Source organism: Anolis carolinensis, chromosome 2, assembly GCF_035594765.1.
Source record: "Anolis carolinensis isolate JA03-04 chromosome 2, rAnoCar3.1.pri, whole genome shotgun sequence".
Lineage (NCBI taxonomy): Eukaryota > Metazoa > Chordata > Lepidosauria > Squamata > Dactyloidae > Anolis > Anolis carolinensis.
Genome location: NC_085842.1, coordinates 46596908 through 46613360, shown reverse-complemented (window position 1 = coordinate 46613360; position 16453 = coordinate 46596908). Strand labels below are relative to the sequence as shown.

General features: G+C 39.2%; 1 protein-coding gene across 20 annotated transcripts in view; it reads left to right on the top strand.

Moving 5' to 3' along the window:
- foxp1 (forkhead box P1) overlaps positions 1 to 16453 on the top strand; it is a 702210-nt gene that overhangs the window by 661054 nt on the left and 24703 nt on the right. For 15 of the 20 annotated variants that reach the window (XM_062973812.1, XM_016991766.2, XM_062973813.1 and 12 more), the window contains 4 exons: positions 7464 to 7665; positions 7769 to 7848; positions 8453 to 8554; positions 15608 to 15777. In XM_062973812.1, coding sequence (XP_062829882.1) covers positions 7464 to 7665; positions 7769 to 7848; positions 8453 to 8554; positions 15608 to 15777 — 554 coding nt within the window. Of the gene's footprint in view, positions 1 to 7463; positions 7666 to 7768; positions 7849 to 8452; positions 8555 to 15101; positions 15224 to 15607; positions 15778 to 16453 lie in introns of those variants that run through there. The other 5 variants (XM_008105381.3, XM_062973819.1, XM_008105384.3 and 2 more) reach the window with 4 other exon arrangements.

The following is a 16453-nucleotide window of genomic DNA, read 5'->3' as shown; positions in this document are numbered from 1 at the left end:
ATCAACACACAATTGGTTGATAAAGACTTAAAATAGTGTATAACTACTAAAATAATGTATAAATATTTAAATAAATATAGTGTCCCTACTTTGTGGATTTTCACTTATTGTGGGTGGTCCTGGAACCCAACCCTAGTGATAAGTGAGGGAACACTGTATTACCATTCTAGTTTCATACTCCTTATGTTTTCAAAGAGAAAGCCATGTTATGCTGTTACAACAGAAAAAGGGGGAGAGATAGTGAAGGAATGGGGCAGCTTTCTTTTTTTCTCCATCCCTTTTCCATTCTCATGATGTCCCCGACAATGGGCCCCATATATCAAGCTGGGAGTCTTTTTTCTTGGACAAAAAGCAATTCCTTAATTTTTCATTGAGAGATTTGCTAGGACCCCTTTCACTCAGGCAAGGAAGAGGATGTCAGTACATGTTGTTTGGAGCCAAAAATGTTTGCAATGTCAGATTTTGGGGGATTTTGGAATTTGCGCATGTGTATGTGATAAGCTATCTTGGAAATGAGACTCAAGTCTAAATACAACATTCATGTTTCATATATACCTCATATATGAAGGTAATATCATACAATATTTCTTATTTGTGCATGAAACAAGGTTTCTGTACGTTGAAACGTTAGAAAGCTACTATTTCTGCCACCCATGTGGACAATTTCATATTTGGGCTGTTCAGCCTATATTTCCCTTTTTATTTATTATTTATTTCATACATTTATATCCTGTCCTTCTCACCCCCATGGGGAAGTCTCAAGGCAGCCTCACAACCAGCAACCATTAGATTCCAAACACAACAATTATAATGACAATTAGAGTTAAAACAAATTGTTAAAACCTCGATTATAAAAACATCCATTTTAGTGGTATTCCCAGGACTAGAGCTAGAAATAGGTAACAGAGAGGACTGAATACTTGACTGAACATGTGTTCTGTACTTAAGCATATGACTCAGAGTACAATTATTTTGTATATCTACGCATAAATAAGGAACACTAAGCTTGGTGGGACAGACTCTCAGGAAGGGAATCAAGGACTGTAGTCCAGTTGTGTCTAGATTCCAGACTGTGTAATACTACTATCTACATCTGTACATGTGGGCATATTTTTATATCTATATGGAATAGCTGCTGCCATAAAACCTGCCTCATACTTGTTTAGACTAGGCTCATAAACACATATGAAGGAGGGCAAAGATTTGGTGGGTGTAGAATACGGTCCACTCTTCCCAAATCTTTCCCATCACCCCTGGATACCACCTGGGGGGAGGGGGGGTCTTGCACTTCTTCATAGACTTTTCCCCTCCTTACCACAATTCTTGCTTTTCTCTCTCACACAAACCTATTGCCCATACTTTCTGCCACCAACACTTGAGAAACAACACTGGAGCTAATGTTTTGTATAGTGGGAGGAGGATCAATAAACAGATAAACAGTATGCTTGAATTCACAGAATAAAAGGACAGATTCTACAGCAGTAGAGAATATGAGAATAGCTGGTTGTGTTGTGATTCTTTAAGTAATAGTTTATAAGAGATAAACTACTGATGCTGCTTGTTACTGAAGTAAAATTTAGCAGTTAGTTGCCATAAATGTCATTGACTAAATTTGTCATCTCACTGCTGTTGCACCAGCATGAGGGGACTACTTTCTGTGTGAATAAAATCTGGGTAGTGAATTGGTTCTGTTACTCTCTAGAAAAGAGGATACCTTATCATAATATACAGTATTATATGAAAGGGGTAATTTTTGTATGCCAGGTGTCTGTATGAGCAGCATTTCAAATTGAGGGAACATGTTTTAAATAGGAAATGCAAACATTGAGGAAAAATGGCGTGGCATTTCCATCAGGAAAAGGAAACCTCCCAGTACAAAACCTTCCTGATCTTTACTTTACATTATCTTCTCAAGTTGCTTCTGACACAATTTTAAAAAAAACCTTAATTTTCTTTAGCTGTTGTAAAATCAGAGCCCTTTAAAGCCCCTTTTCACTGCTAATTGAGGAAGATAATAAGATTTGACAATATATCATGGTTAATATTTTAAGATGGTAACAGAAAATCAACACCATTTACAAAGTACAGTACTTGTGTTCCAGGATCTGAATTCAAAGCAATGAAAGCAGCACTAAGTATACTCGGTGTAAATTCTTTCTTACTATTGTATTTTTCTGCTTTACTTGAGAGAGGTTGAACCTGTTGAAAAATATGGGATGTTGTCATCGAACCAGGATTTGAGAAGCAACACTACAATTGCAAGTGGCAAGGTCATCATTTCAGCAGCTTGTTGGTTCTGTCTACCAACAGTTGTTTGAGGTGAAACACACAGCTCTGCAAGATCTCTACCTACAACCTTCTCCCTTTACTTTTCCCTTTTCCCTTGTAGACTGCAGTCATGTTTAATTTGGAAACTGGGCTCCTTTGGCAAATTAGCAATTAGAACAATTTTGTGGGAATATGTATATGTGTCATTAGTTTTCCTGCAAATTAATAGCAAGAGCAGAGGTCAGGCAGAAATTTTTCACTTGACTGCTGCTCCTCTGTCAAGATTTGGCACTTTGTTTTGGAACGGCCACAGCTGCTCAAAGCCACAGCCTTCCTCTAGGAACTGTCTTTTAATTAGTTTACCTCATAGCCATTATTACAAATATTACTGCCTCCCCCCCTCCCGAAATAAAATTACTGTTTCTACAAAATATTCCAGTGACATCTTGCACCATTGCACATTGATGGTGGGGTCATTCGAATGCGGCGTTTAATCATTAGATCACCTCCATAAGCATCTCCTAATTAGAGTCCTTACAATACAATTTTATCTGGTAATTAGCTGAGATTGGCTGCTTCCTCTGTAGCTTATTAGTGGCAGCCCAGCAGTGGGTGTGAATCGTAGTGTCATTTGTCAAGCCTGTTAAAGGCAGGGCCCCCTCCTTTGCTCTTCCTCACTTTCTGTGTTTATTTCTAGTTGTACTACCTACTCAGAAAACCCTAAAGAAATTTAACTCAATTCAAATTATTTAACTGAGGAACATTGACCTTTGGGCTTGTCTCCCCCTTCCCCCACAAGCTTCCTAGTAGAAGCAGATTAAATGTTTAAGCTTTTAAACTGTAAAAACAGAACTGAATTTGTTTGAAATTGAGTGGTTTGAACAGTAATGATGAAACAGTATCCATGCTCTTTCCAGCATGAGAGCCAATCTACAGAGCTTATGCAGTAAAACACCATTGGAACTTGATTCAGTTCTGCCTGTGCAGCTTAAAAACGCCCATCTGAAGAGCAGCGATGAAATTGAGTAGATTTAATTTCTTAGTAAGACTTCACTGAGTGTTGTTGGTTGTTGTTATTGTAATTGCTGTCCTTTTTATTTTATTGCATGAATGGAAAAACGGATTCTGACATAATTGCTGCAATCATGTGTTATTCCTATCAGCACTTCCTGTTTTGTAATACCTGATATTCAAAAGCACATGCCTTGTGTTTTCAAGTAAGAGCATATTAACAGTTAAATCCTAAGTCTTTGATGTCTTTTTGGGCCACTGAGTATTTCCTTTGGAAACAAAATCTTCAGTAAGAACTGGCTAGATTAGATAAAGGATACAACCAATCTGTCTTTGGTTTCCATCAGACTACATTACTGGTCAATTAATTTTAGCATCCCTTCTCCTTTACCATCCAGCATATGTGGGGCACATGAAACTGTTTTCTTTCCCAAAATCCTTTCATACTTTCATATTTACTCGACTGTAATGTGCCCCTTTTTTGGCTAAATTGTTTACAGTCTCCCTACCTGAGCTAGCCGGGGTGGTCTCGGGCCTGGCATTGGAGTCCCAATGGCTCATAGTGCTGTGGGACTTCAATGTCCATGTGGAGGCCAACCTTTTAGGCACAGCTCAGGACTTCATGGCTTCCATGGCAACCATGGGGCTGTCCCAACTAGTAATAGGCCCTACCCACAGAGCTGGATACACACTGGACCTGGTTTACTTCCAAGCATGGGAGGAAGGTGGTGTGGGGTGCTGACCATCGCTCTGTTGCCATGGACCGATCACCACCTGATCAGGTTTAGTCTCACTGCGCCCCCTAACCTCTGCAGGGGTGGGGGACCTATTAAAATGGGGGCTTATGGATCCTGAAGGATTCCTGATGGCTCTTGGGGAGTTTCCCGCCTCTTCAGTAGGTGATCCTGTCGATGCTCTGGTCTCTCTCTGGAATGGGGAGATGACTAGGGCAATAGACATGATCGCTCCGGAACGTCACCTCTCAAGTAACCGAGCTAAACCATCTCTTTGGTTTACTGAGGAGCTGGTAGCGATGAAGCGAAAGAAGAGGGGACTAGAGTGTGTGTGGCGTTCAGAGCCGAGTGAGCCAAACCGAACACGGCTGTGTTCCTATCCTAGGGCATATGCCACAGCAATAGATGCTGCAAAGAACGTTTTCCTTGCAGCTAATATTGTGTCTGCAAAGAACCGTCCAGCGGAGCTGTTCCGAGTTGTCAGAGGTTTGTTATATCCTGTCTGTCCAGACAGGATCCCTGACAACTCGGCAGCCCGCTGTGAAGCATTTGCTCGGTTCTTTGCAGACAAAGTCGCTTTGGTCCGCTCTGACCTGGACGCCATATTAATAACAGTTTCTAAGGATGTAGCAAGAACACCTGCTTGTCCAGTTTTGATGGATTCATTTCAATTGGTTACGCTTGAGGATGTGGACAAGATCCTTGGAGAAGCGAGACCAACCACATGCATCCTAGACCCCTGCCCATCCTGGCTAGTGAGAGAAGCCAGAGGGGGTTTGGCCGAGTGGATGAAGGTGGTGGTGAATGCCTCCCTTCGGGAGGGCAAAATTCCAGTGAGCCTAAAGACGGCTGTGATCGAACTGCTGTTAAAAAAGCCATCACTGGACCCCACTCAATTAGGAAACTTTCAGCCCATTTCCAATCTCCCCTATTTGGGCAAGGTCATGGAACGTGTGGTTGCCTCGCAACTCCAGAGATTCTTGGATGATACTGATTTTCTAGATCCGGCGCAGTCTGGCTTCAGGCCGGGGAATGGTACCGAGACAGTCTTGGTCGTCTTAGTGGATGATCTTTGCTGGGAACTGGACAGGGGGAGTGTGTCCCTGCTGGTTCTGTTGGACCTCACAGCGGCCTTCGATACCATTGACCACGGTATCCTTCTGGGATGCCTCATGGGAATAGATCTTGGAGGTACTGTTTTTCAGTGGCTCCACTCATTCCTGGAGGGTTGGTCCCAGATGGTGTCATTGGGGGACACCTGCTCGGCCCCACAACCATTGACTTGTGGGGTCCCGCAGGGGTCGGTATTGTCCCCCTTGTTGTTTAAGATCTACATGAAGCCGCTGGGAGAGTTCATCCAGAGTTTCGGAGTGCGGTGTCATCTTTATGCAGATGATGTCCAGCTCTGTCACTCCTTTCCATCTGTCACTAAGGAGGCTGTTCAGGTTCTGAACCAGTGTCTGGCCGCTGTGTTGGACTGGATGAGAGCCAACAAATTGAAATTGAATCCAGACAAGACAGAGGTCCTCGTGGTCAGTCGGAAGGCCGAACAGGGTATTGGATTACAGCCTGTGCTGGATGGGGTCACACTGCCCCTGAAGGCACAGGTGCGCAGTGGCTAGGGGAGTCTTCGCACAATTAAAACTTGTGCGCCAGCTGCGCCCGTTCCTTGGGTAGCCTGACTTGGCCACAGTGGTCCACGCTCTTGTTACAGATCGTCTAAATTACTGCAATGCACTCTACGTGGGGCTGCCTTTGAAGACTTTTCAGAAGTTTCAATTAGTCCAACGGGAGGCAGCCAGGTTGATAACTGGAGCAACGTACAGGGAGCGTACCACTCCACTGCCACGTCAGCTCCACTGGCTGCCGATCAGCTACCAAGCAAAATTCAAAGTGCTGGCTTTAGTCTATAAAGCGCTAAACTGTTCCGGCCCAGCTTACCTGTCCGAACGTGTCTCCTGCTATGACCCATCGCGGAATCAAAGATCTTCCGGGGAGGCCCTGCTCTCAGTCCCGCCAGCCTCACAGGTGCGGCTGGTGGGGACGAGGGACAGGGCCTTTTCAGTGGTGGCCCCCGCCTATGGGACACCCTCACAAATGAAATTAGACAGGCTCCCTCCCTCCTGTCTTTCCGAAAAAGAAAGAAAACATGGGTATGGGACCAGGCCTTTGAGCAAGAATAGCAGTAGAAATGAGATACAATAATTATACGACTCACTGATTGCCCCCACTTGTACTTGGAACGTGCCTGAATGTATATTTATATGTATAACTATAAATATACATGTAGGTTTTTAATGTAAGCTCTCAATTTTAATGTAATTTTTAATCTAAATGGATTTTTAAATGTGATAAAAATTGTTTTAATGTATATGTTCATGTTGTAAGCCGCCCTGAGTCCCCTGAGGGGTGAGAAGGGCGGGGTAGAAATGATGTAATAAATAAAAATAAATAAATCAATTTCTTACCCCAGTAGGCAATTGGAATCCAATTTTGTTTTTATTAGGAAATTATTTTAAATAGTGTGCAATACTGGTTTTGTTTTAATGGTTATGTTTTACATTATTTTAGCAGTATGTATATATTTTTTTCCTACAATTTTTCATATGTTTTTATCTGTATCTGTTTTAATTTTCGTAACCTACTTTGACTCCCAATTTGAGCATGGGAGATGGATGGAGATAGAGAGCCATGGATACAATGTCTGTGCTGTTATAATTATTTTAAAGGCACATTTTATTTAGCTATGCATTTGTGGTTTATAAGAAAATATTTGTAAGGATATTTTAATATTGTTGTTGTGTGCCTTCAAGACATTTCTGACTTATGGAGATCCTAGGGTACACATGTCAAATGCAAGGCCCACAAACCAAATCTGTTTTATGTGGTTCATGAGACTTTCAATGCCAGGGCAACATTGTTACATTTATACAGTCTTACCATTACAACTGGCGGTTTGAAGGCAATCATAAAGCTGATGTGGCCCTTAGTGATAATGAGTTTGTCCTAAGACAAACCTACCATGGGGCTTTCTTGGCAGAATTTGGCCAAAGGGGATTTTCCTTGTCTTTCTCTGACACTGAGATAATGTGACTTGCCCAAGATTACTCAAGTGTTGCCATGGCCAAGCGGAAATTAAAATTCTGATCTCTAGAATTGTAGTCAAACTACTACACTGTGCTTTGTATGAAACTAATACTTAAACATTTACAAATATAATTTTTGTAAACCTTACATTGAAGTTTTTTATTGTTGATCTCAAATGGCATATGATGGAGAGGGGAAGCCAAAACTGAGATCTAAGGTAACATTTTGGACAAAGTTATTATTCAAGCATGGTTAGAACCAAAGACCTCTTGGTTTGCAATTTGCTATCTTAATATATGTACATGACAAAACGTATGAGGGTTTTAAAAATGAAATTTACTTTTTTTTTTGCTGTTTCTATAGCTAAATCTTGTATCTAGTGTCACACTTTCAAAGACTGCGTCAGAGGCATCTCCACAGAGCTTACCTCATACTCCCACCACCCCAACAGCACCCATCACTCCTGTTTCCCAAGGACCTTCTGTCATCACTACTACCAGCATGCACAACGTGGGGCCTATCCGAAGGCGATACTCTGACAAGTACAATGTGCCCATTTCTTCAGGTAAATAAATAGATGTAAGAAGAGACCGTTAAATTCTTCCAATTTACGTACTACTTTTGAAGTATGGACAGTTATCACATGAAAACCTTTATCCTTTATTTAGCAGATCTCGCGCAGAATCAAGAATTCTACAAGAATGCGGAAGTTAGGCCACCCTTTACATATGCATCTTTAATTAGGCAGGTAAGTGAATTAATATCAAATAGAATCCTATGTATGTGTTATGCTATAGAGTCAGTACAGTTTGAGAGCCAGTTTGCATGCAGACATGATGAAATCTCTGCCATAGATTTTTTCTTCTCCTCTTCACAACTGCAATACATATACCATAATTGCTTTTGATTAAGTATTACAATACAATGTGATTATTAGGAAATTCATTTCACACAACAGTGAAAATGAGCCTGTTTAAAGATGGCAAGTCAATTATCACAAGCTACAGTAATCTCTGATCCCTAGAATTAATCTGAGCTCAAAATAATTACTAAGCTTTAATCAGCTAGTGAAATGTTTTGCATTTCTCTTTGATTCTGCTTTATGAATGACTAATAAATTAATATTTCTGTAAGGAAACAGAAATAAAACTCAAAACAATTAGATAATTCCATTTTGAATTTTGCCATTGAGCTATTAAATACAGCCATTAATCTTAGATCGTAGTGCAAAGCCTTCTTTTGGGTTTTGTGCTTCAAGTCACATTTTATTTTATTTATTCAAACAAATGTGCAAATGTATTTTTCCACTCATTTAAGTCTTAGATCACTGTTGTTTTTTAATTGCTTTACAGGCCATTCTGGAATCTCCAGAAAAGCAGCTAACACTAAATGAAATCTACAACTGGTTCACACGAATGTTTGCCTACTTCAGGCGCAATGCAGCAACATGGAAGGTATGACTTCTTGCCATATATATTTCTTGTTTTCCGATTTCACATGTACAAAATAGCGCTGTTGACATAACTAGTTGTAGCGGTGTATGGACTTTGAAATTTCAAATCGTTGTTTTGACACACAACGGGTGCCGCTTATCTGCACAAACAACTTGCTGGTTGGCAAAATAATTCTTCTGCCTTTGAAATATCGCTAATTTAAATACCCATTACTGTTTCTTTTCCTTTCCATGTTTTGTGATTAAACCACAGTGGCTCCTAGCACTGAAATATTTCAACTGCTAAGAGACAGAGGAAGGGTGGGGAAGAAGCTTTATCAGATGGTGGCTTTATGTATACATTCTTTTAGCTGGAAATTGCAAACTCCTGTTCCAGAGATTCATAGAAATCTAGCTTTTCAGCCAGCTGATACACCTGCCTTAAATTAACATGCCAACTTCTCAAAACATTCACTAGTGTATTATGAAACACAATACAGGTTAATTGGGCACAGCAGTAAAGATGCAAGCCAATAAAAATATTAAATCTTGCAATTTAACAAAATACCCCTAGTGCTTTAAATTTCAATAGTTTGGCTCTGTTTAGTTAATTTCTGTGTGTGTTTAAATTCTCTTAGAATGCTCCTTTCTTTTAAAATGGCTGCAATCCAAAATGGCACACATGGCATCTGAATATATGTATGTGTGTGTATGTATAATATATATGTATATAAGTGTGTATGTGCTGTTTCCTTCTAAGATGTTTCCACTCTCCCCCAAGAAAGAAACCCACAAACTGTTATTTATCCAGTTTTAAAAAGTGTATTTGGGGTTTTTTTCACAAAGCTTTTTAAGAGGGAAATGTCACTTTTGCACATTTTACAATTTTCTCCCAGAAACACTGTTTAAAAGCTCTCATGCCAAAGCCTCAAACCACTCTGATGCTTTGAAGGGTGGCCAGAGCATTATGGGAGGGAGTTATAGATTCAGTATTAAAAGCAAAATTGTGCAGAAATAGATGACATAGCCCATACAGCTTCTTTTCAGTGGGTCAAAGTGGTAACCTGAACCATACTTAAACCTGTCTGATTTAGGGGCCACCACATGGAAAATATCCACTCAGCTCTAAATTGTTTGGGGCTTGTTTATAGTATTTGTGAACCACCTTTCTATTGGCAATTTTCCAAGATGGCTAAAGTTGAGGTCTCAATTTCACCATTCTGCCACACTCAGCTACAACTAATCATTGCATCTTTCCAGCATTGTTACTTATTTGGATGGAAAGATTCCACTTTGACAATTACACACACCATTCATGAATTTTGCATTACTCTCCTAATTAAACATTGCCCCTTTTAAGAGAAACTAAACTTCAGTTCAGCACCAAAACAACAAATCCACAGTGAGGGAAAGTCGCCAAAACAAAACGAAAAATATCATAGTGCTAAACTGAGGTTGTGCCAGCGGTAACCCACCCCTAGTTTTCTTCCATTCAGATCTCAAAATTTGATCCTTCTTTGGGGTTTTATATTTATGGTTATATTTGTGTAGTAGTATTGGTTTGTTTGGCTAAAAAGGCTGTGATAATAGGAGCTGGATCTCCACTTCCAAATAATACAGTTTGAACTACATTATATGCTTAGTAGGCCAAATTACTGCAGATCAGTGCAGTTCAAACTGGATTATCTGGCAATATAGATCCCGCTTAAGTGAAACCTGCATGTTTGAAGAAAGTATACCTTTGAATTGTAGATGAAACAGGAAAGAAAGCTGCCACCCTTTCCCCCTGCTTATAGGGACCAGGTGGCTGTTGCTGGAAAGAGAAGTAATTGACCCAGGAAAAAGTGACTTGCCAAAGACCAAAATTCAGTACAAAGTAGAAGTGGGGTCTGTGTCAAAAATATCAAATCCCTTACGCTATTCTAACGTCTACCATCCAAAAATAATTCTCTTGCACATTTCCCCTGAAAATTATATTCATTTATCTCCCATATTTGTTCAAGTTAATTCCTCTTCCAAAAAATCACTATAATCCATTTCCAAAATTTATTCCTAAAATAATTCTGATTTCTAAAAATGTAATTCTTAATTTACTCCTTTGGTTATGCCTTCTGCTTCCTACCTCAAAGGGGAATAGGGATGCCAGGGAGTTAGTCATTGCCCACTGTCACCTTTTCATTGTACACTAACTCATGCAGCCTGGTAGTACTTCTTTCTCAGTCACCAGGTTTTCTTGCCCTTGCTGCAGTTTAAAGAGATTGTAAAACAAAGGTATAGCAGTTTCAAAAGGGCTGATATGGTCCAGTGAACAGTCACCAGTGACCTTCCTTTTGAGCCAGGAACTTTACATATCTCCACTTATATAGGCATGTGAAATCGATTGGTCTCATTTTGTTACATTCCTCTAAATCCCTCCTGCATTTTCTTCCCATCCTTTTTGCCCCTATTGGCTTGTGTTGTGTTTTTGTGGATGTTTACATATAGTTCCTATTAATTTACATAATTTCTCTTTTGATTGAAGTGTGCAATTTTGTCATGTGTACGTTTGCCATTTCAAAGTACACATATTGTTTGATGGGCCTATGTTTTTGTGAAATGGTCTTCTAAACATGAGAAATTTCATTTCTTCTCACATTGAGTCATAGAATCATAGAATAGTCTTGGGACATCCTGAAAGGCTACTTTTGTGGAAACTCTCAAATCCAGCACACAAAAAATTGACATCTCTAGAATCACTTCTATAAAAGAGTACAGTATAGCTCTCATCAGTGCTCAGGAGAACAAAGCTTGCAAACTTTATTTATTGATTTAGTTGTTTATTTAGGGACTCTTGTCCCAACACAGAAGTGCAGTTTTGTTTAAATAGAGAAAATATTTAGTTGCAAGCATGCATGCTAATTTTTAATAGATTTGTTATTTTTAGTCAGTGATATAAGGCTTAGATATCCTAACAGTGTTGGAACCTGAGGTTGGAAACTAAACAGGATCAGCCATAGTCAGTACTAGGATGAGAGATGACAAATGAATTTTGTAGACTTTTATTTCAGAGGAAGGAACTATCAAAATGTCCTCTGAGAATTCCTTGCAAAAAAACTCCTATGAAATTCATGGAGTTGCCTTATATCAACAGGTGATTTGAAGGCACATGCACAGCCTGTTGTTAAAACATAAAAGGTACTTAATCCTGCAATTAGGATTGAACACAGGAGGTCTTGAATACAGGTGGCAACACGGGAGACATCTGTGTTGCCTTAGAAGCAATGGGGGAAGCGTTGATCCTTCTAAGGCAGGCAATGTGAGGCATGGAGTGACAGGTTCTACATGGCCCCTGCCATGATGCATGGTGAATCTTTTGTGTAATGTGATAAGGTCATAAGAGCTTCATCTTCACCCACCCTCTGTTGTGTGTTATGGTTATGTAGCTTTGTTTGTGTATTATGCATTTGAATTTTTCATTTTATCACAATCCTGGAACAGTTTTATGACCTGAATCTGTTTGGGAGAAGACAGAGTCTAGGAAGGGGGTTCCTTTGTGGGACCTTTATTATTATTATTATTATTATTATTAAACTTTATTTGTACCCCGCTAGCATCTCCCGAAGGACTCGATGCGGCTTACAAAGGCCAAGGCCTCAACACACAAAATAACAATACAAAACAAAAGGCAAATTAAAAACAATTAAAACAGTATAAACAACAAGCAATAAACAATACGCTAAAACACAATAAAACCTTGGGGATATGGACAAGCAAGTGTATGGCCAACTCTGCCGTACTCTTAGGTGGTGGTGGAGCCTTCTACCAATGGGGAATTCCATGTCTGTCCTTTTGGATATATACTCAAAAAATGGGCTTGTTGAGTTGGTCTTAATAGTCGGCATGCACATCAGCCACTGGGTGCCTGTTGCCAACAAGCCTCTTTAGCTATAGCTAATAATGTTGTGTTTTTGCAATTTATGTAGTCTGTTATGTCTCACTTACTGTTGAATTCCTGAGCTGGTCTCCTCTCTGAAGTTAGAATCCATCTCGTCATGGGCATAGATGGATACTAACTGCCCCATTCTTTTCCTTTCCTGATTTGATAAGTGGTTATATTGAAAAGACCTAGTTGTGAGGACTCTAACTGGATGTCACAATAGAAAGGTCTTTGGTAAATTTGGTTTCTATTGATTTTGATACAGGGTCATGAGGATATATGGGAAGTGCATTTCCCAGGGATCTTTCTATTCTAGGCAATTCCCATCTGTCACAGTGTAGACTAATATAATTCAGTTCAAGGCAGATAACTTTGAATATGTTTTAATGATTTTTCATTGTGATTTTTTAAATTACTGTTCATATTTAATTCTCTTTTAATGTTTGCATAATTGTATATTTTAAATTGTATGCTAATGCTTTTATGTTTAACTGCTTCGAGTCTCCTTCGGGAGAGATAAAGTGGGGAATTAATAATAATAATAATAATAATAATAATAATAATAATAATAATAATAATAATAATAATAATAATAGATTATAGGGCACTGTAGATCCATCCTTAGTCATCGATGGGATTCCGGTCAAATAGCTATCTACTCATTTATATTTGCCCTGCGTTTCTCCTCCTACAGGGTCGCAAGGTGGCATCATATACCTGAAACACATTTTCAAATTATCATACAATTCCCACCCCATTACTTCTCCTCATCCCTGCTAACTAAGACTAACAACTAAACTCTATCCCTCTCTTTAAAAAAACCCACATAAGTTACTTTTCCCCTCCTCAAGCAAAGGCAGCTATCAAACTACTGCACATTTAAAAAAATCAAATAACTCTGAAGTACAGTTGTTATCAGAGGAAATGGATACTGGGTTTTCATGAGTTTTAACTACAAAACGCATGCTGTGACTAACTAGCTTGTTAGTTCCTGATCAGTTTGTACAATGCAGTTGCAAGATTTCTGAATGATTTGGGTGGGGTGGGGGAAATTTCTAATTTCTTTGCGGAAAGACACATTATCCTTCTTTTGTTTGAGTGCATTGGATTGTCTATTTAGCCTCATCTGGGGGAATAGCAATGTTACAAGGGTGAGGAAATTAGTTATGCTGAGAAGCTGCAGTATCAAAGGATTCTTGGGATCCCCTCCCCCACATAGCCCAGACCTCCCTCTGCTGTTTAATTAATATGATAAATGTGTTATGCATAACCTTGGTTTGCACAGTGATTTTAGATAGTCATGATTAGACTGCAGTTCACTGTTTGAACCTGATTTCATGAAGAAGAAGCTTAGGCGTCCGGTTATTTAAACACCAAACCATATGTTTTTCTGGCATCCTGCCTGTAAACTAGCTCCCTTCCTTAACAGTATGCAGTTCATGCTTGTGACCTACACGTTCTTGTACCAGTTAAATCTACATGTTGTTGGTTAACAGTTAAATCTATGTAATAGAACATCATCAGTCAGGCTTTTCAAAAAATCTGGATGTAGTTTTCTCAAGTGGTCTCCCATTTTCATTTCCATAGTAATGTCATTCATTCAAACACCCAACACGAAACATTCAGACTTGTTTTCCTGAAAGCTGAAACTAGTAGCATTAGGAGTTGATGGAAATATCTCTGTACAATAAAATAGTGACATTTGAGTGCCATATTTTACTCTCGTTCTATCTGCTATGAAAATGTGCTACTGTTGTGTTGTCGAAGGCTTTCATGGCCGGGATCACAGGGTTGTTGTATGTTTTCTGGGCTGTATGGCCATGTTCCAGAAGTACTTCTGGAACATGGCCATACAGCCCGGAAAACATACAACAACCCTGTGCTACTATTGTAAATGTAAATTTAGCCCAATACAATTATATTGTGATGAATATGATGACATCATCAGGCTCATGTCTGGATAATCCCTACAGTAAGGCAATATCTGTGTCACAAGTGATGAAAATTTCTGAAGATACTAAAGTTGTCCTCCTGAGTCTAACTTATGCTTAACCAGTAACAAAGAAGAAAAACATATTACATATATAAGATTTTTATTAAAATATTGAGTTATTTCAGATTGTGTCTCATATATTTTGACTCTGAAATTTGTTAACATTGAATGCAATGTGTGGAATTTCTTAACTTGGGTTTTTCATGAATGTTGTGCAGTTGGTGAAAGATAACATCAAATCTTTAATGGTTGTACAAAATTGTTTTCACTTTCTTGGTTGTATTTTCCATTTTCAGGAAAGGATGAATTTTTGTGCAAATTTAAATTTTTGTTCCAAAAATATTTTAGTCCTATTATGGTCAAATAAGTACCCTCCAAGTAGCAAGCATATGTTAAAAACCTTTAATGTTCTTCATTCTTGCCAAGGTTGAATTCGTTTTTTAAGCCTTGATTCCTAATCAAGGAAATTTGAGAAGGTTTTCAGCTCAATGTCTTACTTTTACAAATCATAAATATGTAAATATATGGACCAATGTGGAGGGCGGGTGAGGGAAAGGGGACTTGCCGGCTGACGATGCTGTTGTTCATGGACAATGCTAAGTCGCTTTTTCTCATGGAAAGTTTTTTTCCCCAATGTTTTCTCTCTTATGCTTGCTGCAGAATGCAGTGCGACATAATCTTAGTCTTCACAAGTGTTTTGTGCGAGTAGAAAACGTTAAAGGGGCAGTATGGACAGTGGATGAAGTAGAGTTCCAAAAACGAAGGCCACAAAAGATCAGTGGGTATGTCCACCATGTTTGAACTTCTTAGCCTAGCTTGGATCATGCTTACAGTGTTAACATAAAGGCTTTGGATGCTAGATGGTGTTACAGATCAATGCAGGTGGTTTCACCTTGTTTCCGTCAAGGGAAACAACAAAGAACATTTCATCACTACCGTTTGTATGCCCACCGGTCCCCTTTGCCCTTGCTTGCTTGGTGTTTGTTTTGCATCACATGCTAGTAGCTTTTAGGTGGCAATGCATATTAACCCTCACAATCCATTTGCTTATGCTTATTGCATTTTATTTTCTTTTTCCTTTTCCCTGTATTTGATGTTTGTTCTGTTCCCCAATCCCATGTCCCTTTGTTTCCACTTCATCTCGTTTGCTGCTGACCTTATCCCAGGGTGCTATTCGCACCAACCTATCCCTGCATAAGTGCTTTATCAGAGTAGAGGATGAGTTTGGGTCCTTTTGGACTGTTGATGATGAAGAGTTTAAACGTGGCCGTCATATTCAACGAGGCCGTCCTCGAAAATTCTGCCCTGATGAAAACTTTGGCGAGCTTGTTACACAGTAAGATCTTTTACTTGCTTTGTGTGTGTATATGCGCGCCTTGATACCCCCCCCCCCATTTTTTGTTTTCTGTTACTTTTGCTTTGCATGATTTATCCATTTCATGTAGACTTGCATTTCACAAAATAGTGGCATTTCCTTTGCTGCAGAAAAAGACCTTTAAATGTCATGGTTGTGTATGCATTGCACTGCTTCTTGCAACTGCCTATGCTAACCCCTTCTTACATGTTAATTGTAATACTTCCTTGTATTGCTACAATGCTGAGTGTTCTTTATCAAACTGTTAAGTAACTCTGTAGAACCAATTAATGAATTGGTGTTACGCTGAATCTATATTGTTAATTTTAGTTCTTGTTTCCCATATTATTTTACTACAGTTTATATTGCTACATGCTGTAGTCAACAAATGAAAACATTTGATAGCAGTACTTGAAGGCTATTGCTGTGGTATCCCTGAAGTGTATAACAATTACTGGTGGATTTCTAAAAATTTAGATTTCATTGCTGAGAATCCTTAACAATGCAACACAGAAGCCATAATTTTAGTAAAGTAGTCTCCTCCCCATTCAGACTTTTGTAATTATTTCTCTTACTCCATGTTTTGATTCAAAATATCCTCCCAGTGACTTCGGACAATACCTATTTGCTCTTACTAATGATTTGAAGAGAGCATTCT